This window comes from Ruditapes philippinarum, unplaced genomic scaffold (assembly GCF_026571515.1).
Source record: "Ruditapes philippinarum isolate M1 unplaced genomic scaffold, ASM2657151v2 ctg999_1_1_1_1, whole genome shotgun sequence".
In the NCBI taxonomy this organism is placed as follows: domain Eukaryota; kingdom Metazoa; phylum Mollusca; class Bivalvia; order Venerida; family Veneridae; genus Ruditapes; species Ruditapes philippinarum.
The window spans coordinates 114,457-138,853 of NW_026855118.1; the positions used below are offsets into that span (position 1 = coordinate 114,457).

General features: G+C 34.9%; 1 protein-coding gene across 1 annotated transcript in view; it reads left to right on the forward strand.

Moving 5' to 3' along the window:
* The window catches only part of LOC132742142 (splicing factor 3A subunit 1-like), a 35,378-nt gene that overhangs the window by 8,202 nt on the left and 2,779 nt on the right, over window positions 1-24,397 (forward strand). The window contains exons 5-16 of the mRNA XM_060730469.1: window positions 130-283; window positions 2,183-2,254; window positions 4,601-4,677; window positions 8,105-8,224; window positions 9,054-9,261; window positions 9,933-10,034; window positions 14,838-15,010; window positions 19,101-19,249; window positions 19,736-19,992; window positions 21,906-22,099; window positions 22,407-22,508; window positions 23,447-23,518. Coding sequence (XP_060586452.1) covers window positions 130-283; window positions 2,183-2,254; window positions 4,601-4,677; window positions 8,105-8,224; window positions 9,054-9,261; window positions 9,933-10,034; window positions 14,838-15,010; window positions 19,101-19,249; window positions 19,736-19,992; window positions 21,906-22,099; window positions 22,407-22,508; window positions 23,447-23,518 — 1,680 coding nt within the window. The remainder of the gene's footprint in view (window positions 1-129; window positions 284-2,182; window positions 2,255-4,600; window positions 4,678-8,104; window positions 8,225-9,053; window positions 9,262-9,932; window positions 10,035-14,837; window positions 15,011-19,100; window positions 19,250-19,735; window positions 19,993-21,905; window positions 22,100-22,406; window positions 22,509-23,446; window positions 23,519-24,397) is intronic.

Sequence of the window (24,397 nt, forward strand, 5' to 3'; positions counted from 1 at the left end):
TTAGCAGACTTAGACTCATTCCCAAAAAAGGGTGTAGGAAAAACACTATACTGATATTTAGATGAAAACCATGTAAGAAACTATACATGTTTATATATATTATATACATATTCATTTTTACTGTTACAGGTGTTAATTCCACCCAAAGATTTACTGGTCAAGTTAAACAAGGAGTCGGAGGTATATCAGAATGTTTTAGATCAAGTAAAGTATCGTGTAGACTGGGCCAGGTACCAGGAAATGCAGCGACGGAAAGAAGAGGAGGCTGCTGAAAGGGAACGAGGTAAAGTTTGATACTTCACTGCATTTAGATTATATTCAAACTTTCAAATTATGCATTTAAAATAAATGGTGTGAACGAATTGGATTTGCATTAAAATGGTGAGAAAGAATTTTTTAATTAAAATAGAATTATACATGAAAAATATTAAAAGATAGAAAAATTGGCATATTTTCAGGCGAAATATGTTAAGTATTGGACTACTTTCAATTTGTATACTAATTTGAATAGATAATGCATTGTTACTTTCATTTAGTATGTTTCATTCAACATCTTGATATTCAACATGTTTCTTTTGAAATATAATACTTTTTTGTCAGGTATCATAATGTGCTTAAAATGTCCATACAGCATTGCCCACTTTTAATGTTTGTCTGTAAATGAACAACCAGACCCATTTATGTAAAGTGGAGGTAAACTTGGTGCTTCTGCTAAATATACTAAAATTAGATAATGAAATATGAGCCGTGTCACGACAAAACCAACATAATGGGTTTGCGACCAGCATAGATCCAGACCAGCCTTCGCATCCGCACAGTCTGATCAGGATCCATGCTGTTCGCTTTCAGTTTCTCTACTTGTTATAGAGTTTGTAAACGAACAGCATGGATCCGGATCAGACTGCGTGGATGCGCAGGCTGGTCTGGATCCATGCTGGTTGCAAACGCATTATGTTGGTTTTGTCGTGATGCTGCTCATATGCCTGTGGATATTGTTATTTAAGTCTTTAAAAAGAGCAACAGCATACTTTACTGATGTTTGTATATAAGTTACTTATTCTTGCACGATAAATAGGCAAAATTACATTAAGAATTAAAGACTACTTACATAATACTTTCAGACTACTGACAGGCATTGAAAGGAGTAAACAGGTCTGATTTTGTGATAAGGAAATCTCAAACCGAGTGCAGAATCAAATTATGTTTTCAAATCTGTTTTGTTATGAGTACTGGCATGCGAGCAGTTCCCGTACAAAAATCATAGATACTTAATCATTATTTTTTATTACGCTCACTCACCAATATTTGAATGTTACACATCAATATTCGGCTCGTCACACAAATCATGGAAATTCCATCATGTTCTAAACATAGAATAACCCTTACTTATGAGGCCTCATATGGGGTACCAAAATAATCCATTATTTTGTATGAAAAGAAGTAGTTCCTGTACATAAAATCTAACCCATTATAATTATACAATTTTATTATATCGGGCCTATTTTTCATTTACAATTGTTGAACAGACCATTATCTAAGAGATAAATAGATGTAATTCAGGAAATAGAGCGTAGACTAAACGCGGGTATCTATTACCTGGTACCGTTAACCCAACGCATTCATGTGCAGTAACATGCTTGTATGCATGATATTTTACGCATTAAAGCATAAAATTATTATTTATACATGTTATAGTAATATTGGTCAACATTATGATAATTAAACAAGTTTTCATCACATTGCCTATTTATTTGTAAACAGGTGGTATTAGTGGGAAACCCTTTAACAAGCCTCACGTGTAAGTATTTTTGCGCATACGCGCAAGGACGGAATCCCCCAGAGAAAACAAGGTCACGTTTTGACGACGCACAGGTGAAAGTGATTTAAAAAGAGACTTTATATACGTACTGCCGAACTGACACTTAGATTTTGTCTCGTTTATGTATCTGCTTGATTTGAAATGAATTTTTGAAGAATGCAAGTAAAAATCAAGCGTTTAAATGAAAAATACGGGTACTGCTTCTGTACGGGAACTGCTCGCATGCCAGTATAGGTTTTAAAAAATCCACAGGAGAAACATAGAGTCTTTGCACATCTAAAATGAAATGTGATATAAATACTACTAATGAACTTGCTTGCTTACCTATTCATGTAATACATTTCTTGTTTTCTCTATTTTTAGTTGCCTATACACAGATAGATTGGCATGATTTTGTTGTGGTGGAGACTGTAGATTTTCAGCCCAATGAACAAGGTACAAATAACTATCATGATAGTAGACATATTTCTACTGTTGTAGTTAAAGGAACTCCACTGGGGTCCAAAAACCTAAAAATATAAAATTTGAATTTATTTTTTACATAGATCAGATGTCACACTTTATGCAGAAAGATATGATAAAATATAATTAAGAAATATAATCAGAAATATATTGAAAATCATATTTTTGTGCTATTCTTTGCCCAACTGGAGTGAAAAATGGTGTACTGCTTTTCATTTTTGGGTCACTTTCACAATTATGATAATTATTGTGAAAAAATGGAGTGAGCAAATGATCTGAAATTATGCAAAAAAATTACATATGTAGACCTACATTAAATATAACATAAATTATATCCACACCCGTCATGTCAAAAAACTTTGGTGGAGTCCCTTTAAAGTATTTCTGTATGTTAGATTGAAAGTGAAACACATTGTTTATAGTTAAAGTTCTTTCCTGAGATTCTTATTTTGTACTTGTGGTTATTGACATTTATTAAAGACAAAACACAGCTAACAGAATGTCAGTGGTTCTACTTTGGTGCCAGCTTGTGACTGAAATAATAGGTGGCTGGGCACCAGAGGTGGTCTGCTTCCATCAAAAAAATTTGAAAGTTGTCACATGACATTAACAGTGCTGAATTGGCTTGGAAACACAACAAAACTTTACATGATTAAAGTCATATGAAGAGCTTTTTAGCTCACCTGTCACAAAGTGACAGGGTGATCTTTTGTGATCGCAATTTCGTCAGGCGTCCATCCGTCAACTTTTACTTTAAATAACATCTGCTCATAAACCACTGAGCCAATTTCATCCAAACTTCATAGGAATGTTCCTTTGGTGGTCACTTTTGAAAATTATTCAAAGAATTTAATTCCATGCAGAACTCTGGTTGCCATGGCAACAAAAAGAAAAAACTTTAATTATCCTCTTCTAAAAAACCAAAAGAGCTAGAGCTTAGATATTTGGCATGAAACATCTTCTAGTGAATGTCTACCAAGTTTGTTCAAATAAAAGCCTTGGGGTCAAAACTGGCCCCGTCCCAGGGGGTCATTGATTTTCCCTATATGCATATAGTAAAAAACTTAAAAAATCTTATTTTAAAGAACCCAAAGAGCTAGAGCTAAGATAATTAGCATGAAACATCCTCTAATGGGTGTCTACCAAGGGTGTTCAAATAAAAGCCCTGGGCTCAAAACTGGCCCCGCCCCAGGGTGTCATTGATCTTCCCTATATGCATATAGTAAAAACTTAAAAAATCTTCTTTTAAAGAACCCAAAGAGCTAGAGCTAAGATAATTAGCATGAAACATCCTCTTATGGATGTCTACCAAGTTTGTTCAAATAAGAGCCCTAAGGTCAAAATTTGCCCAGCCCCGGGGGTCATTGATTTTCCTTATATGTGTATAACAAAAACTTAAATAATTTTCTTTGAAAAAAAACAAAAAGCTAGAGTTTAGATACTAAGCATGAAACATCTTCTAGTGGGTGTTTACAAAGTTTGTTCAAATAAAAGCCCTGGGTCAAAATTGGCCCTGCCCTGGGGGTCATTCATTTTCCTTATATATGTATAGCAAAAACTTAAAAAATCCTCTTTGAAAAAACTCAAATAGCTAGAGTTGAGATATTAAGCATGAAACATTTTCTAGTGAGTGTCTACAAAGTTTGTTCAAATAAAAGCCCTGGGGTCAAAATTGGCCCTGCCCTGGGGGACATTGATTTTCCTTATATATGTATAGCAAAAACTGAAAAATCTTCTTTGAAAAAACCCGAATAGCTAGAGTTAAGATATTATGCATGAAACATTTTCTAGTAAGTGTCTTAAAGATTGTTCAAATAAAAGCCCTGGGGTTAAAACTGGCCCCTGTTTTTAACTATATGTGTATAGTAAAAACTTAAAAAATCTTCTTTTAAAAAGCCCAATGAGCTAGACCTTAGATGTTTAGCATGAAACATCTTCTAATGGGTGTCTACCAAGTTTGTTCAAATAAAAACCCTGGGGTTTAAGCTCGCCTATATACAGGTGAGCGACTTCAGGGCCATCATGGCCCACTTGTTAAATATAATCATTTCTTGGAACCTTACATTCACTTTCAGTACAAAATGAACAGGTTTTCCACATTGTCTAAGTTTATTATAAAAATTTAATTTTTCCATGAAAATACATTTAAAACAGAATGTAGAATTGTGCCATAAAATCAAAAGTATCCGCTTATGAAAGGTGCATGGTAATCAGGATCAAAACAGTGGTTTGGTATTGATTCTATTGTTTAGTAGATAAATTGGTAAAATTTTGTTTGCATGCTCAAGCTATAGTTTTAATCCATGATATGCATTTCAGGAAACTTGCCCCCACCTACCACTCCAGATGAAGTTGGTGCACGTGTGCTGGCTCAAGAACGACATGGAAAGAGAGGGGTAAGTTATAAATTAACATGTCACTTATTGAGCTAGTTAAATTAATATTTCCAGGGCTGGGAATCAAAACTGCGTCGTATCCTACAAAATGTAAACAAACGCCGCCATCTTGGAACGAAAAATGTATGTTTTTGTTAATAACTCTTTTTGTTGGAAATGACTGAAAACCAGATATATGTATTAACACGCTACACTATTTTCCGCTTCGTTCGGTATATGTTGCTTAGACAACTATTTTGTAAAACAAAAGTTATAGCGAACTTGCAACTCGAAGCGGAGCAGAATTTTTATGAAATTGTGTGGATACGACGCAGTTCATATTGCTTTATCTATCGTTTCTCCTTCAAATCAATTATATATTTGTTTCAGAGTTCACCATAAACTTCAAAACATAATTTTGCATCATTTACTAAATTTCCATTAAAAAGAGATGTTTATTTTCCAAGAAAATAATGATTTTTACGAAATGATACGACGCAGTTGAAAATAAAATATGATACGACGCAGTTGTATTTTCATTGCAGGCTGCATATTGGTTTTAAACTATTTAAATTATGTGCTAGGTATGCTAATAACGTCCAACAACATTTCTTGTTTACAACTTAAGTCAAAAGCAGAGGTCACTCATTGGTTCCATAAAAATGGAAATGTAATACAATTCTATTAAGGCTGCATTTAAGTACCTATCATATTGAGCATCTACAAATTCCGAAAAACTGTATCAAATGCAATATACATTGTGCAATAAACACGTGATCGCACACCCATATGACAACGTGTTCCAGTGTTGCCTTAGCATGCTTCTAAAATTGTTCCCGTGAGTTCGAAATGGGAGTGATTACTACTTTTGATACAAAGTTCAATATTCCAGTGTAACCTCTCCTGAACCCTGTACTAGTATTAATCAGGAATGACCTTTTTTTAAAAAAAGAAAAAGAGAGAAAGAATTACAAATTTTGAAAAGGTCTCTTGCTATCGGAAGAGAGCTATGCGCAAATTGCATGCCTACCTTTGTTACTTGTAATGAGCAATAATTTCCGTCAATTCCGTTATTACTTATGTCTTTTACGTGCCGATTTTATTGTATTCATTTTCTTAATAATCGGTGATAACAGATGACCTTTATTATTTAAAACTGAAACATTAAATTTTTAAAATTATATTATAAATGGTTAAGCTACAATATATTTTTGCAAGTAGGTTATGCGTTCCGTTTAGTCATTTTATGTTCAGCGCCGCGGAACTTTACCTCTGATTTTGTCGTATTGCATTTCTTTATCGCCGATGAGGAAAGGTCTACGGAATGTATTTTCTATATTTGCACTTAAGTATCATTCTTCTCCATTAAAAACTTTAAATTTTCAAAATCGTGTTACATATGATACAACTACAGATTATTTTGTAAAGAAGGTGTCCGTTTTGCAAAGGTATTTTACGCTGTGCACCGATAAATTTGATACAGATATAGGCAGACATGATCTTTCAACAGTATTAAAGAAGTTTTCATAATATTAAACAGAAAATTAAGGTCAGATTATCGCATCGAATTTTCAACAGACTAAAGCTCTACATGGCATCTTAACATACCTTCATACTAAAATGTGATTTTTATTTGATAATGAATTGCCTGAAAACTTAAACAAAGGTTTTCAGAAAAGGACTTCACAGAGGATTACCCCCTGTTTACATTGAAAATTTCTCTACTAGTCATACCGAAATAAGAAATTTAATTGTTATTCTCTTTATAATTAATTCAAATATTTATAATCTTATAACTTCACGCCAGAAGTTATTAAAAAAAGCTGCTTATTTGTACAGCTGACGTTAACAAATTTTGTTGAAAAAACAAATCAGAAAGGTGTGTCCGACCGTGGCCGAGCTGTTTATGTTTACTGAATTCAAATCACTTGACCTGAACTGCTATGAATTCAAAAACCACCAGGGACTTTTTATTCTTTCGTGTGGAAAACCTATGAAGCTAGTTTCAAAATGTCGATGGTTCTCTGCAGGTGCAACATTTTGCCTGAAATAATGCACAAAGGCGCACCTGAGGTCCTCGCCCCTAATAAAGCTAATGTGTAGAGTGAAAGTTTGAAAACAAACCACAAAAAAGCAGCCATTACCCAGAACATGCAGAACCACAGTTAACTTAGAGCGTAGCTAGCCAACATGAATTCAAGTTAATAGATTTCTATATTTTTTGGCGAAAAAAATTAGGGATAATATTGAACCGACAGGAAAATATAAAAAAATATTTCAGATATTATGATCAATTAGGTAACATGTTTAACTGAAAAGTAGCTTCCGCAATATAAACTTTCAAATAACATGTTATATTGGACATGACACAATGTATTCTAAATAATCAAAAGCAACAGAAAATTGCTATACACCGCAAATGATCTGGGTTTTTTTTTATCTAGCGCAAGTGATTATTCAATAAAATAGAAATATTTTGCCAAAATTATCTCTGTTGAAAAGACTGCCAAAAATACAACTGCCTCGTATCATATTTTATTTTCAACTGCGTCGTATCATTTCGTAAAAATCATTATTTTCTAAGAAAATAAACATCTCTTATTAATGAAATTTTAGTAAATGATGCAAAATTATATTTCGAAGTTTATGATGAACTCTGAAACAAATATATAATTGATTTGAAGGAAAAAATGATAGATAAAGCAATATGAACTGCGTCGTATCCACACATTTTCATAAAAATTCTTCCCCAACTTCGAGATGCAAGTTCGCTATAACTTTTGTTTTACAAAATAGTTGTGCAAGCAACATATACCGAACGAAGCGGAAAATAGTGTAGCGTGTTAATACATATATCTGGTTTTCAGTCATTTCCAACAAAAGAAGTTATAAACAAAAACATACGTTTTTCGTTCCAAGATGGCGGCGTTTGTTTACATTTTGTAGGATACGACGCAGTTTTGATTCCCAGCCCTGATTTCAAGCATTGCCATAATAAAGAAAACATTCTATTTAGTTTATCTGAGGATAACGAAAAAGCGTCAACTGATATTGATCTTTGTTCGTACTTTCTGATATGAAGTCACTTTTTTCCAGTTTTCTTGGCTAAATTGAACTTTAAACTCTGTTTTAATGTCAGTGACAAAAATAACAGAAAAAAGAAACTTTCTGTTAGTTTGTAGTATTTGTAATCTCTAATACAAGCATGCATAACACCATGATCCCATTTTATGACACATATTAAATGTTTTTCATTGTATCTACTGTCAAAGTCAATCAATATATCGTTAATATTTGTCTCTCGACATATTGGTACAAAATTTTCCATCAATGACAGCCCTAGATATTAACTAAATTCAGTATATAAATTGACTGATATATCCTGATATTAACTAAATTCAGTGTATAAATTGACTGACATTGATATGAATATATAAATTTAAAACAGACGGAGGATGAGATGGATGTGGAGTCCGGCGAGTCGGAGTCGGAGGACGAGGATTCTGACGAGGAAGATGAGGAGGAAGAGGTACAGAGGATGACAAATAGACCGCCAATGCCGACACAGGTATGTCTTGGTGGAGTAGGAACGATATTATATATTTACAATGATTTTTAAGCTAGTAGTTTAGATGGTTTTAGTTTTCACAAACAAAGCTCTTAATCTTGTACAAGTTCTTTTCCCTGTTATACATAGCAACCTGTATAAGTGTTCCACTGACTTAAATATTGCTTTCTGTATTACATGTGAAAACGAGAATAAGTATTTCATTTTTTGATCAGGGCCAAATCTGTTTTTGACTAACTTGTCTGTTTTATCAGATTTATTTCTTTTCTTGTCCGTGATTTATTTCTTTTCTTGTCTGTATGATATTTATAAAGTAAATTCTTGTAAAATTTTACTTCAAAGTACTGGCTGTGGAACAAACTGGGCAATACCGCAAATATTGATTTTGCTGCCCATGCTGAAATTTCCATAGTTTGATTTAGTATGATAAATGGTTTGCAGTTTTATTCAATATTTCTGAAATTGAAGCAAATGGCTTGAATTGAGATTAGAGTGTAACTTATGCCTGTGAAATTGGAGTGTAACTTATGCCTGTGAAATTGGAGTGTAACTTTTGCCTGTGAAATTACAGTGTAACTTTTGCCTGTGAAAATGAAATAAATCATACTACTCCCTTAAAATGAGAGTAAAACAAATACTAGAAAGATAAGTTACACTAGCAATTGCAAATTTTCGAATGCCCTAGAACACGCAGAGTTGTGCACTCAGCACAAGAAAATAAGCATTTTCCTGCCAATATTCATACGCTGTATAAATATGCAGAACACAAGCAGACGACAGTTTGCTGACTTTGAAACGGAAATAATCATATATATTGTATAACTATCAGATGATGGAGGATTCTGATGAGTCATCAGACGAGGACGAAGAAGATCAGGACAAAGATCGTCAGGAGATTCGACCTCAACAAAGAATGCCGCAGAGGCCACCACCAGTGCCTGCCATGCCTCCACCGCCACCACCCAGTGAGATACCACAGCCTCCATTACCACCAACACCAGATCAGGTGGTCATCAAGAAAGGATATGATCCAAAAGGTTAGTCAGTCTAATTTTCTCACAGGTTAGTCAGGTTGGTTTTCTCAAAGATTAGTAAATCTGGTTTACTATAAAATTAGCCTGGCTTTCAAAGGTTAGTTTGTCTGGCTTTCCCATTGATTTCATATTATAATTTTCTGGTATAAAGGGTTGAGTGCTAAAATTTTGTTATTAAAGAATAAAAAAGGGAAGACCACAAAGCATTCCTTTTCATTTTCCTGCAGATATTACATTTTCCAGCTGAAAATGTATAGTTACTTGCCCTTAGATACCAATATTGACTGACTTACTACATGATTATTTTTACACTTCTAGAGTTTGGTGTGTTCATTCTTCAATATTTTGTATAAAATATAAATATATATATACAGTCTCACTTGGAAGTGTAATATTTTCTATATTTAGTCACACCAAAACATTTTCTTTACACCTTACATCATATTATAAAGTTCTTACATTAAAAGATATAATATTATAAAATATTTTGTATGACTATTATTTAACTATGACAACATGAGAAATCTTAATCAGATAAACAATTTTTGCTATATCAAAATTATTAATTTAACTTCATTTCAAACAATGAGATATGACTTATTTCACATTGATATGAGTAAATATCTCGTCAAAAAAATCAGAAGAAAATACAGTATTGTGTAATCCATTTTCAGCAAGAACTATCCAGCCAGAGGCACCTAGTGAGCAGTTCCTGGTATCTCCTATCACTGGTGAGAAGATCCCAGTAGACAAAGTACAGCAGCACATGAAGATTGGTGAGTATACATTTATACAAACACATTACTGACCCATTAAATTACTTGTTAAACTAGATAAGTTTATTGAATGTTACATGACATGTTCCAGCATGATTTATGCACCCTGGATCCTGGACCCCTGGGGGCCAACTGTTTTCTCCATGTAATTGTGAGTACAATCAACTTTGACATAGCTACACACCTTTAAACATAAAAATTGCATTGTTTTTAACACTGTCCCCATTTGGTAAATATTTACAACCAGAGTTTTAAAGTTGTATTGATGCTATGTACATTCCAGTTTGTATATATAAAATGCAGAAACTTGAAACAAATATAAAGATGTAATACTCATTGACTCTGTTTATATGTTTCAGTGACACACAAGAAAAAAGAAAGAAAAAAATTTTGTTTCGCAATTATTATGCCCCCATTTCGAAGAAAAGGGGGTATATTGCTTTGCACTTGTCGGTCCGTCGGTCCGTCGGTCTGTCGGTCCGTCGGTCCGTCGGTCCGTAGACCAAATGGTTTCCGAGTGATAACTAAAGAACCCTTAGGCCTAGGAACTTCAAACTTGGTATGGTGATTGGTCATGACCAGTAGATGACCCCTATTGATTTTGGGGTCAAGGGGTCAAAGATCAAGGTCACATTGACCTTGTAAGCAAAAACGGTTTCCGATCAATAACTAAAGAACCTTAAGGCCTAGGAACTTCAAACTTGGTATGGTGATTGTTCATGATCAGTAGATGACCCCTATTGATTTTGGGGTCAAGGGGTCAAAGGTCAAGGTCACATTGACCTTGTAAGCAAAAACAGTTTCCGATCAATAACTAAAGAACCTTAAGGCCTAGGAACTTCAAACTTGGTATGGTGATTGGTTATGATCAGTAGATGACCCCTATTGATTTTGGGGTCAAGGGGTCAAAGGTCAAGGTCACATTGACCTTGTAAGGAAAAATGGTTTCCGATTAATAACTAAAGAACTTTTAGGCCTAGGAACTTCAAACTTGGTATGGTGATTGGTTATGACCAGCAGATGACCCCTATTGATTTTGGGGTTAAGGGGTCAAAGGTCAAGGTCACATTGACCTCTTGGGTAAAAACGGTTTCCGATCAATAACAAAAGAACCCTTAGGCCTAGGGACTTCAAACTTGATATGATGATTGGTCATGATCAGTAGATGACCCCTATTGATTTTGGGTTCAAGGGGTCAAAGGTCAAGGTCACATTGACCTCATAGGTAAAAACGGTTTCCGATCAATAACTAAAGAACCCTTAGGCCTAGGAACTTCAAACTTGGTATGGTGATTGGTCATGACCAGCAGATGACCCCTATTGATTTTGGGTTCAAGGGGTCAAAGGTCAAGGTCACATTGACCTCATAGGTAAAAACGGTTTCCGATCAATAACTAAAGAACCCTTAGGCCTAGGAACTTCAAACTTGGTATGGTGATTGGTCATGATCAGTAGATGACCCCTATTGATTTTGGGTTCAAGGGGTCAAAGGTCAAGGTCACATTGACCTCATAGGTAAAAACGGTTTCCGATCAATAACTAAAGAACCCTTTAGGCCTAGGAACTTCAAACTTGGTATGGTGATTGGTCATGACCAGCAGATGACCCCTATTGATATTGGGGTTAAGGGGTCAAAGGGCAAGGTCACATTGACCTTGTAGGTAAAAATGCTTTCCGATCAATAACTTAAGAACCCTTAGGTCTAGGAACTTCAAACTTGGTATGGTGATTGGTCATGACCAGCAGATGACCTTTTGATTTTGGGGTCAAGGGGTCAAAGGTCAAGGTCACATTGACCTTGTAGGTAAAAACGGTTTCCGATCAATTAACTAAAAACTTAGGCCTAGGAACTTCAAACTTTGTATGATGATTAGTCGTGACCAGCAGATGACCCCTATTGAGTTTTGGGTCAAGGGTCAAAGGTCAAGGTCACATTGACCTTGTAAGTAAAACGGTTTCTGATCAATAACTTAAGAACGCTTAGGCCTAGGAACTTCAAACTTGGCATGGTGATTTGTCATGACCAGCAGATTACCCTAATGATTTTGGGATCAAGGGGTCAAAGGTCAAGGTCACATTGACATTGTAAGTAAAACGGTTTCTGATCAATAACTAAAGAACGCTTCGGCCTAGGAACTTCAAACTTGGCATGGTGATTGGTCATGAGCAGCTGATGCCCCTCATTGATTTTGGGGTCAAAGGTCAAGGTCACATTGACCTTGTATGTTAAAACAGTTTCCGATCAATAACTAAAGAACCCTTAGGCCTAGGAACTTCAAACTTGGTATGGTGATTGGTCATGACCAGCAGATGACCTATTGATTTTGGGGTCAAGTGGGCAAACGTCAAGGTCACATTGACCTTGAAGGTAAAAACGGTTTCTGATCAATTAACTAAAAACGCTTAGGCCTAGGAACTTCAAACTTTGTATGATGATTGGTCGTGACCAGTAGATGACCCCTATTGAGTTTTGGGTCAAGGGGTCAAAGGTTAAGGTCATGACCAGTAGATACTTGATAATCCTTTTTAATTGTTTGATCACTGGGTCAGAAGTCATGCATAATAACCTTATCACATGACTAATTGGCTGCTGATAGGGGGCATACATGTTTTACAAACATATCTTGTTATTTTATGGTAGCAGTAATTTTTATGCCACCGCAGCATCTGCGATGCGGTGGCATATAGCGATTCACCTGTGTGTGTGTGTGTGTGTTTGTTTGTGTGTGTGTGTGTTATATAGATTATATAGTGAACTTAAAAAATCTTCTTGTGAAAAACCACTTGTCCAATTTCAACCAAACTTGGCAGGATTGATCCTTTGGTGAAGGGCTTTCAAAGTTGTTCAAAGAATTTCATTCCATGCAGAAATCTGGTTGCCATGGCAACCAAAAGGAATTATAAGAATAAATTTAAAAAATCTTCTTGTAAAGACCCAGAAGGCCTAGAGCTTAGATATTTTGCATAAGGCATTGTCTGGTAGACCTCTACCAAGATTGTTCAAATTATAGCCCTGGGGTCAAAATCGGCCCCGCCCCGGGGGTCATTGATTTTCACTATATGTACATATAGTAAAAACTTAAAATACCTTCTTGTAAAGACCCAAAAAGCCCAGAGCTTAGATATTTTGCATAAGGCATTGTCTTGTAGACCCTTACCAAGATTGTTCAAATTATAGCCCTGGGGTCAAAATCGGCCCCGCCCCGGGGGTCATTGATTTTCACTATATATACATATAGTAAAAACTTAAAATACCTTCTTGTAAAGACCTAAAAGGCCTAGAGCTTAGATATTTTGCAAAAGGCATTTTGTAGTGAACCTCTAGCAAGATCGAGTGAACCTCTAGCAAGATCGTTCAAATTATAGCCTTGGGGTCAAAATAGGCCCGCCCCTGGGGTCATTGGTTTTCTTTATATGTATGTTGTAAAAACTTTAAAAAAAATTCTTCTAGCAATTGACAAATGCTAGAGGTTAGATATTTTGCATGAAACATTGTGTAGTGAACCTCTAGCAAGATTGTACAAATTATAGTCCTGGTGTCAAAATTGGCCCCCACCCCCAGGGGTCATTGATTTTCACTATGTACATATAGTAAAAAATTAAAAAAAATTCTTGTCTGAAGGTACAAGGCTTAGAGCTTTGATATTTGGTATATCATATCATCTATGGGTCCTCAACTAAAGTTGTTTTAATTATGCCCCTAGTGAAAAAATTGCCCTGCCCTAGAGGCGATAGTTTTCCTTATATGCATAAAGTAAAAACTTGAAAAATCTTCTTCTCTGAATTGACAAAGGCTAGAGGTTAAATTTATGGCATGAGACTTTGGTAATTGAACCTCTACTAAGATTGTTCAAATTATAGCCCTGGGGTCAAAATTGGTTCCGCCCCGGGTTCATTGATTTTCATTATGTCATGTATGTACATATAGTAAAAAAAAACAAACAAAAACTATTTTTGTCTGAAGGTACAAGGCATAGAGCTTTGATGTTTGCTATATAATATCATCTGTAGGTCCTCTACCAAAGTTGTTCAAAGTTTTCCCCTGGTGTCAAAATCGGCCCTGCCTGGGGGCAGTGATTTTCATTATGTACACATAATAAAAACAGAAAATAAAACAAATGTTTTCTGAATGGGAGAAAGCTACAGCTTAGATATTTGACTTGAAATATTGTTTGGTGGACCTGTATCAAGATTGTTTTGAATTAAACCCTTGGGTCAAAATTTTGCCTTGCCCAAGGGGACAGTGACCTACTTTCTTGTCCTTTGATGTACAGCAATGAAATTTTGACCATGTGCACAGTTTTAGTTGTAAAATTGAACTTTTATATCAAGTGACCTAGATTTTGATTATGTGACCTACTTTCTTGTCCTTTGATGTACAGCTATGAAATTTGAACCATGTGCACAGATAAAGATGTGAAGTGAACTTTGATATCAGCTGACCTAGATTTTGACAAAGTGTCTTACTGTGCTGTCTTTTGATGTAGTCATGAAATTGAGGCTGTTGTCTGCTTATCTTTCTGCAAGGGATGGCTAGCAGTTTATAGTAATACGTTGGTTTTGCATTGGTACCGGCTCATCCAGACAATAATATACTAGGTTAATTAAAGACGCGTTCTTCAACAGTATTTGTTCCTACACTTCTATTTAGTGTTGTATTAATGCGGTGGCATAGCATTTTCTCAAATGCAATCTTGTTGTGGGTAGTTAAGAGGAAGGGAAACATGCCATATTTAATTTTTTCACCTTATGTTAAATGCAACGAACTGTATTGAAACAAGATATTTGTAATGCACATTTCAGGATTGTTGGACCCAAAATGGATCGAGGAGCGTAACCGGCAAATTCAAGAGCGTACGGATCAAGAGGAAGTGTTTGCTGCTGGTTCCTCTATCGAGAGCAGCTTGAAACATCTGGCTGAAAGACGTACTGATATCTTCGGTGCGGGAACCGAAGAAGCTGGTATCGGTAAAAAGGTAAATTTTTTACTTGCTAAGGTCCTGATTTATATGAAAAAACAGTATTTTCAAGTCAATCTACTTCTAATAATTAGAAGTTCAATATCAGTAAAAGTGTGGGCCAGCCCCGCACTTCGATAATTTCCAGCCAGACTAGCACTGTTGACTTCTCAATAATGGTATTTTGAAATCTCCTAAACTTCTTATAGACTGTTCCATGGGGCAAGTATATATCATCAGCAGGGTAAGGGTTAAATAAGAAATATAAAAAAATAGTACAGTTTTATGTGAGCTCAGTCCACTTGGAAAAGTTTACAATTTATTCAAATTTAGAATAATAACAAATAAAACAATTAGGTTTTTAGCATTCTACAGGTACTGGTACTCAAAATTGTATAAAATTTATAAATTTTTAATTGCAAAGGTTAGCTTGTTATTTATACCTAAAAATAGATTGTACTATTTTTAGAAACCAGAATGGAAACCCAGATATCTATACTAAAAATAGACATTTAAACAACCAGCTCATTTGTATATTATAAAGTAGATCTAAATATATAACATTAAGATCGTTTATAGATAATGCATTACTTTAAGTGCTTAATAAATTATATTTGCATATATCTAAATTGTTTAAAAATGAAATGAGTGAATTTGAAATATAGGAGATGTACATTTCCTTTTAATCTGTATAAAACTTCTGTTTTCCTATTAAAGTTGCACTTTCAAAGTGGCTTTAAAAGAGATATTTCAGTACTTGAGAAATATGAGATTATTTAACTTGTTAGGTATTGATTTTGTTCAGAATACTGTATATATAAATATGATTGACTGACACTAGTATGTGGACCGGAGGCAGTTGGTTATCTATACGATGTCTACACTTCCCAGCTTCCATCATTAGTCCATATACATTTTCATAATTTCCCAAAGAACTAAAGGTTCTGTGTGAGCTTTTATGAATATTGAATATTTCGTTATTCAACCTGCTGAATTTAAATAGATTTGCCTTACTTTGAGTTTGGGAAAGTCCGTTTGAAGTTTAAGGTATAGAGTCTGGTTAGCCTACACACATCTCCAGACTGACCTGGTGTTATATAGGGGTCAAAGGTCAATCACATTTCCTCCCTTGATTCTCTCTAAACTTGGTTTGTAATATCCCTTTATGGTTCCATTGGAATAATTTTTCAAGGTGTTCTAATAATCATAATCAGTCCCTTATTATTATTATTTTTTTTTTTGGGGGGGGGGGGTCTATTATAAGAAGGGCCATTGAATGAACTTTAATATTGTAATGAATTTTAATGGGTAAAATAAGTGTTGAAATAAAAATAAAAAAAGACCTACAGTTCTAATATTTGTTGTACAAGTTGGTCATGGATGTGTTAATATAATAATTTTATAAAATTATGACTGTTTTATGTTGACATGTGCAATATGGTGACAAAAAGTGCTTGAAAAATGAGAAACATGCTTAAATACTAAATAGTGCTTTTAAAGTGCTTAATAAAACTAATGTTTTTCTAGCATTTAATGTCTGTTTTATGTATAAATATAAATAGATGTACTATTTTTAGAAGTCAGAATGGAAACCCAGATAATGTGTCTATTCTAAAAATAAATAATTGAAAAATGGCTGCCTACTTTTACATGATAATAATGACAAAAATGATAGGATTTGAGTTCTTGGTCAACTTTGATGTTATTTTATAACAAAATACATGTAGTTTAAACTTGTTACTGGTACTTCTTAATATATTTATCTTCAATAGAACATAATTTGCATATTATTAAGTGGATCTAAATATAAAACATGAAGATCGTTTATAGATAATGCAAAATTTTAAGTTATTCAGAAATTGTATTTTCATATATCTAAATTCTTTAAAAATGAAATGAGTGAATTTGACGTATTAGAAATGTACAGTTCCTTTTAGTCTGTACAAAACTTCTGTTTTCCTGTTTAAGTAACACTTAGAAAATGTCTTTTAAAGTGATATTTCTGTATTTGTGTTATATTCGATTATTTAACTTGTTAGGTATTGATTTTGTTCAGTACACTGTATATATAAATAAGATTGACTGACACTAGTATGTGGACCGGAGGCAGTTGGTTATCTATACGATGTCTACACTTCCCAGCTTCCATCATTAGTCCATATACATTTTCATAATTTCACCAAAACTAAATGTTCTGGGTGAGCTATTGTAAATATTGAATATTTCAATATTTCGTTGTATAACCTGCAGAATTTGAATGGATTTGCCTTACTTTGAGCTTGGAACAGTTTATTTGAAGTTTAAGGGATCTCAATATCAAATACAAAATCAAACAAACAACAGTGTCAGACCTGTAATCAAAGTTTCAGGGATCTCAATATTAAAATACAAAAATCAAACAAACAACAGTATAGGACCTGGTTAGCCCACATTTGAATTTCAGGGATCTCAAAATCATTCAAGGATCTCAATATCGAAATAAACTACAGTATTGGACCTGGTCTGACTGCAATTGAAGTTTCAGGGATCTCGAATATCATTCGAGGATCTCAAAATCAAAATACAAAAATAAAAAAACAACAACAGTAATGGACCTGATCAGTCTGCATTTGAATTTCAGAGATCACAATATCATAATATAAAATCAAACAAAAAAGAAAAAAAAACAGTATTGGACCTGGTCAGCCTGCATTTGAAGTTTCAGGGATCTAAATGTTATATCAAAATACAAAAGTCAAACAAACAAGTTGTATATGACCTTGTTAGGCTGGTCTGGCTCAGTACAGGTGGCGCAGACGAATCACATGGTTCATTAAACATTTTTGTGTCGCCTTGAAAAGGTGACATATAGGGGTTACTTTTCGGCGGCGTCTGTGTCGGCAGCGTCGTCGTCGTTGGCGGCGTCCCCTAAAGCTTGTCCGGAGCATAACTCAGTCACTTTAAGTCTGATTGACTTCAAACTTGGTATGCATGCTTCTTTCAATAACCCGGAGTGCAGTGCACAAGGACCAGTACTCTGCAGTTCTTATTTTTTGAGTTATTGCCCTTTGTTAATTTTCTTACTTTAATTTTGTCCGGGCCATTTCTCTTCAACTAAAAAAGCTATTGACTTGAAACTTCATAGGATGATAGATCTCATTAAGAAGAAGTGCAGTGCACAAGAACCGGTACTCTGCACTTCCTAATTTTTGAGTTATTGCCCTTTGTTAATTTTCATACTTTATTTTTGTCCGGGCTATTTCTCCTAATGTATAAAAGCCATGGACTTGAAACTTCATAGGATGATAGCTCTCATTAAGAAGAAGTGCAGTGCACAAGAACAGTTACTCTGCATTTCTTATTTTTTGAGTTATTGCCCTTTGTTTATTTTCATACTTTAATTTTGTCCTGGCCATTTCTCCTTAAGAATAAAAGCTATGGACTTGAAACTTCATAGGATGATAGATCTCATTAAGAAGAAGTGCAGTGCACAAGAATCGGTACTCTGCATTTCTTAATTTTTGAGTTATGGCCCTTTGTTATTTTTCATACTTAATTTTTGTCCAGGCCATTTCTCCGAAAGTATAAAAGTTATGGACTTGAAACTTCATAGGATGATAGATCTCATGAAGAAAAAGTGCAGTGCATAAGAACTGATACTCTGCATTCCTTATTTTTTGAGTTATTGCCCTTTGTTGATTTTCTTACTTTATTTTTGTCCTGGTCATTTCTCGTCAAGTATGAAAGCTATGGACTTGAAACATCATAGAATGATAGATCTTATTGATAAGAAGTGCAGTGCACAGAAACTGCTGCTCTGCACTTATTATGTTTTTAGTTATTGCTATTTTTCATATTTCATTTTTGTCCTGGCTATTTCTCCTAAACTACATTGTTCACAAGGCGACACATCCGACTCGCGGAGTTCTAGTCTTCGATAAAATCTAATTTCAAGGTATGACTGTGTGGTATTTTTTATATGAAAGAACATTGAATGATTTTTTTTTCAATGATATTCTATTGAATCTTTTTATGGGTTACATAAATATGCTAAAATTTAGATATTTTTGTTGATTTTTTTTAGAGGTCCATGAAATTTAGGTATTTAATTTTTTGGTTAATTTTGTAGCTTGGTGAAGAAGAGGATGAAGGCAAGAAGGACAAGAAAGTGGTTTGGGACGGACACACGGCCTCCATGGAGAAAGTGGCACAGAAAGCCAGAGAAAATTTCTCCATTGATGAACAGATTGCAAACATCCACAAGGTTAAAGGACTTGTGTAAGTAGATGACCAATGTTTTATTAAACAACTATCTCTGAATCTCAGACAGAGCTTCCATGGACCCCTTGTTGTACCCCTTTCTTTGAGATACGGGAGTCAGTTGTAGTTTTCTATGGGCCTCCATATCGAAACTTAATTATAGCAACTAAAATCAATACAACTTTAAATAAATGGTACTACACTTCTATTCTTGGAGATAAACTATTGAGCTTGTTAGCTGGTTAGAAAGTACCTAAATATTATTTTATAGATGATAACATTTTATTTACCCTAAAGTTACGTAGTTACCTCAAAGGAATGGAAATTCTAAAATGGTTGGTAAGTGTTTTGAATCAAATTGTTTGGGGTGTTTGTTGAAAAAAATGAACCTCAACTTGTACCGAGGACACACACAGGGTATTTCCTGTGAAGCAGTCAATTATATAAATCAGTATTTAAATAGAAAATTTAGTGTTTTACATAATCTATGATTGACATTTTCAGACCTGATGCTGAGAAAGAGAAGATTGGACCTTCTAGGACAATGGGGATGGCTATACCACCACCCCCACCACCTAGCAAGCCGGCACCACCCAAACCAGCTCCTCCAAAACAGCCACCACCTCCAGCAGTATCAATGCCAGGTCCACCAGTGAGCACCCAGCCACAGGCGTTAAAGAGACCAGTGGTCGCTATACAACAACCACCACCACCCCAGGTGATGATGATGCCACCAAGGCCACCACCCATGCAGGTCATAGGTAAGTGTAGGCCCTCTTTCTTTTCAAATAGAAACAGAATTAAGATACACATCTGCTGTCAATATTAAAAAATCAAAATTAAGTTTGATATTTGCTAACCAATATTAGCATTTTTAGCTCACCTGTCACAAAGTGACAGGGTGAGCTTTTGTGATCGCTTTTCGTCCGTTCCGTCCATCGTCCGTAAACTTTTACTTTAAATGACATCTCCTCATAAACCACTAGGCCAATTTCATCCAAACTTCACAGGAATGTTCCTTTGGTGGTCACCTTTAAAAATTGTTAAAAGAATTTAATTCCATGCAGAACTCTGGTTCATGCAGAACTCTGGTTCCCATGGCAACCGAAAGAAAAAACTTTAAATATCTTCTTTTAAAAAACCCTAAGAGCTAGAGCTTAGATATTTGGCATGAAACATCTTCTAGTAAGTGTCTACCAAGTTTGTTCAAATAAAAGCCCTGGGGTCAAAATTGGCCCCGCCCCAGGGGGTCATTGATTTTCCCTATATGCATATAGTAATAACTTAAAAAATCTTCTTTTAAAGAACCCAAAGAGCTAGAGCTAAGATATTTAGCATTAAACATGTTCTAATGAGTGTCTACCAAGTTTGTTCAAATAAAAGCCCTGGGGTCAAAATTGGCCCCGCTCCAGTGGGTCATTGATTTTCCCTATATGCATATAGTAAAAACTTAAAAAATCTTCTTTTAAAGAACTCGAAGAGCTAGAGCTAAGATTTTTAGCATCAACATGTTCTAATAGGTGTCTACCAAGTTTGTTCAAATAAAAGCCCTGGGGTCAGAACTGGCCCCGCCCCAGGGGTGTCATTGTTTTTAACTATTTGTGTATAGTAAAAACTTTAAAAAATCTTCTTTTAAAAAGCCCAATGAGCTAGAGCTTAGATATTTAGCATGAAACATCTTCTTATGGGTGTCTACCAATTTTGTTCAAATAAAAAACTCAAAGAGCTAGAGCTAAGATATTTAGCATCAAACATGTTCTAATAGGTGTCTACCAAGTTTGTTCAAATAAAAGCCCTGGGGTCAAAATTGGCCCGCCCCGGGGGTCATTGATTTTCCTTATATTTGTATAGCAAAAACTTAAAAAATCTTCTTTGAAAAAACCCAAATAGCTAGAGTTTAGATATTAAGCATGAAACATCTTCTATTGAGTGTCTACAAAGTTTGTTCAAATAAAAGCCTTGGGGTCAAAATTGGCCCCGCCCCGGGGGTCATTGATTTTCCTTATATGTGTGTAGCAAAAACTTAAAAATCTTCTTTGAAAAACCCAAATAGCTAGAGTTTAGATATTAAGCATGAAACTTCTTCTAGTAAGTGTCTACAAAGTTTGTTCAAATAAAAGCCCTGGGGTCAAAACTGGTCCCGCCCCAGGGGTGTCATTGTATTTAACTATATGTGTATAGTAAAAACTTAGAAAAATCTTCTTTTAAAAAACCCAATGAGCTAGAGCTTAGATGTTCAGCATGAAACATCTTCTTATGGGTGTCTACCAAGTTTGTTCAAATAAAAGCCCTTGGATTAAAATTGGCCCTGCCGGGGGGGTAGGGGGAGGGGTGAGAAGGTCATTGTTTTTCATTATATGTGTGTAGTAAAAACTTAACATCATGAAACATCTTCTAATGGGTGTCTTCCAAGTTTGTTCAAATTAAAGCCCTGGGGTTTAAACTGGCCCCGCTCCAGGGGCCTATATACAGGTGAGCGACCTCAGGGCCATCGTGGCCCTATGATGGCCCTCTTGTTTGTTAATCCTGCAAAGTACACTGATTATTTACACTAATTTGCTGGATTTCAAAGGTAATGTGCAAAAAGTTAAAAATCATTATCATTTGGTCTTAAAACTGTTCTAATTGTGATTTCATGTAGATAACTTTCAAAATATTGTTTGAATAATTACAGGAATGCCACCAGGCCCACCTAGTATGATGGTTGCCCAGCCAATGAGGCCTCCTGGTTTCCCAGCACCGCCACCCATGGTTCGACCCCCGGCACCTGTACCACAAGCGGCACCACCTGAGGACGAACCGCCAAGCAAGAAACAGAAAACAGAAGAACAGCTTGTACCTGAGGAGGAATGGCTGAAACTTCACAAGGTTTGTAACAGGATTTGCTGAGATGTTTATGCTACACCAGTTCATACTTTTCACATAAAAAATGTGATCAAAAAAGATGTTTAAATGTTTTTGAGGGAATGTTTTATTCTGTTTCCTAATTCATGTGTGTTAAACAACTTTCTGTAAAAACTCTCCCCAGATAATGACAGTCGAGTAATAAAAAAATATGGTTTTACAGATTGTGAATTTTATTGTTCCTTTTGCTAGTTAACATTACTTTATTTAATGCAATATGAATATTTCAATAAATCGGTTATTCATGATATGTTTGCTGTATTTATTTCAGGGAAGTGTCAAGTTCCGTGTAACTGTACCTAGTATGCCGGACAAACCAGAGTTCAACCTGAAGGGACAAACTCTCCAATTCACACTGCCTTACACTGATAATGTAAGTAGTTGTCCCCCTTGGTGAGGTGTAAGTAGTTGTCCCCCTTGGTGAGTTTTAAGTAGTTGTCCCCCTTGATTAGGTGTATGTAATTGTCCCCCTTGGTCAGTTGTAAGTAGTTGTCCCCCTTGGTTAGGTGTAAGTAGTTGCCCCTCTTGGTCAGGTGTAAGTAGTTGTCCCCCTTGGTCAGGTGTAAGTAGTTGTCCCCCTTGGTGAGGTGTAAGTAGTTGTCCCCCTTGGTGAGGTGTAAGTAGTTGTCCCCCTTGGTCAGGTGTAAGTAGTTGTGATTAAGTTTTGATAGGAATTAACCCAGTTACTGCATGATTTATGGAGATGTTGTTTAGATGCCTGCCTCTTGATTCTTGGATTGTAGGTTCAAGTCTTACTGTGTGTCACCTCAAAGTTTCCACATTTGATACCAATATTTATAAGCTCCTGGAAAGTGATTTGAATAATCTGTAACCTTTCATTACTATCGTGCTGAAATAAATTTGTTAAAAAGTAAAATATGATAGAAATATAAGGATGTTTTATTTCTGTATTATTATTATGCGACCATGAAAATGACTGTTTGATTTAGCATTTAGCAAATTTATAGATTATACTAGGATGTAGTGTTAAATGTCAGCAAATCAGTCCATATCTCATTCTCTATGGCAAACAAAAATATAACAGACCAATATTTTGAGTAATGAATATTTCAAGGATTGATGTAACCATTTAAAGTACAGTTAAATCTGTGTACTGCTGACACTGATAGGAACAGGTAAAAATGGCTGCTGCTATCTGTATACAGTATATAGATTTGCTTTGCAACCATGTGTGATACAATGTTTTGAATATATGAATACATATAAGACCTTTGTTAATTGTATAGAAGTTAGCTCCCTTTGTATGTTACTGATTATATAATGATTATAGATAATTTGTTTGATTTACAGGTGTCGGTATTGAAGGCTAAGATTAACGAGTCGGTTGGTTTACCGGGCGGCAAACAGAAGCTCCAGTATGATGTAAGTATACTAGTTTGTAATTCTGTAAATTCATTTAATTTTGTGGTTATGAAATTTTGTGGTTTTGTCACAAAGAACATTTTTGTGGGTTCTTAAATTCATGGACTGATTATTTTTCCAAAAGGTAAAATGTAAAAAATGTGATAAAAAATAATCTTACAGCAGACAAAATGAAATTTTGTTGGATATTAAATTCATGGATTGACCTATCCACGAAAACCACGAAAATTAGTTCCCAACTAATAATAATGACTTTGCAGTATTGTAAGGAATTTCCTCAGTCATCACCAGGGCTTTTTGTCACAAAGAGGTCAGAAGTGACAGAACCTGTTTATGTATCCATCCTTTATGTTACTACAGATTAAATTACATGTGATCTCATTTCAGTAGCATTTTATTATGAAGAATGCCATTGACAAACTTGCATTGTTTGCACCTTATGATCTCCCAGTATAAATCATTGAATCCAACCTTATCAATTAAGCCTCATATTCATTTTCCCTGTTAAAAAATTCCATATCAAATTACTATACCTCCACCTAACCTTGTTTTCATTTTCAGTTTCCAGAAAATTAGTATCAAATCCTTATTGTACTTGCAGTAACAAAATTATGTCAAAATGTCAAAAATTTGTTGGTGTGAAATAAAGATGGCATTATACATTCTTGAGTACAATACTGATTATAATAGGACTGATGAACATCTGCAAAACTTACATGACTTGGCTTACGCCTTGTTCAGTATAGGTGTGACAGCTACGTACTCGTCAAAAAAAAATTCCGTATTGTACTTAACAATGTATAATAAACTCAATATATTGGATGTAAAACCATGATTATGCAATTGTCCATATTTAATGCTTAACATATCGGGTATCTG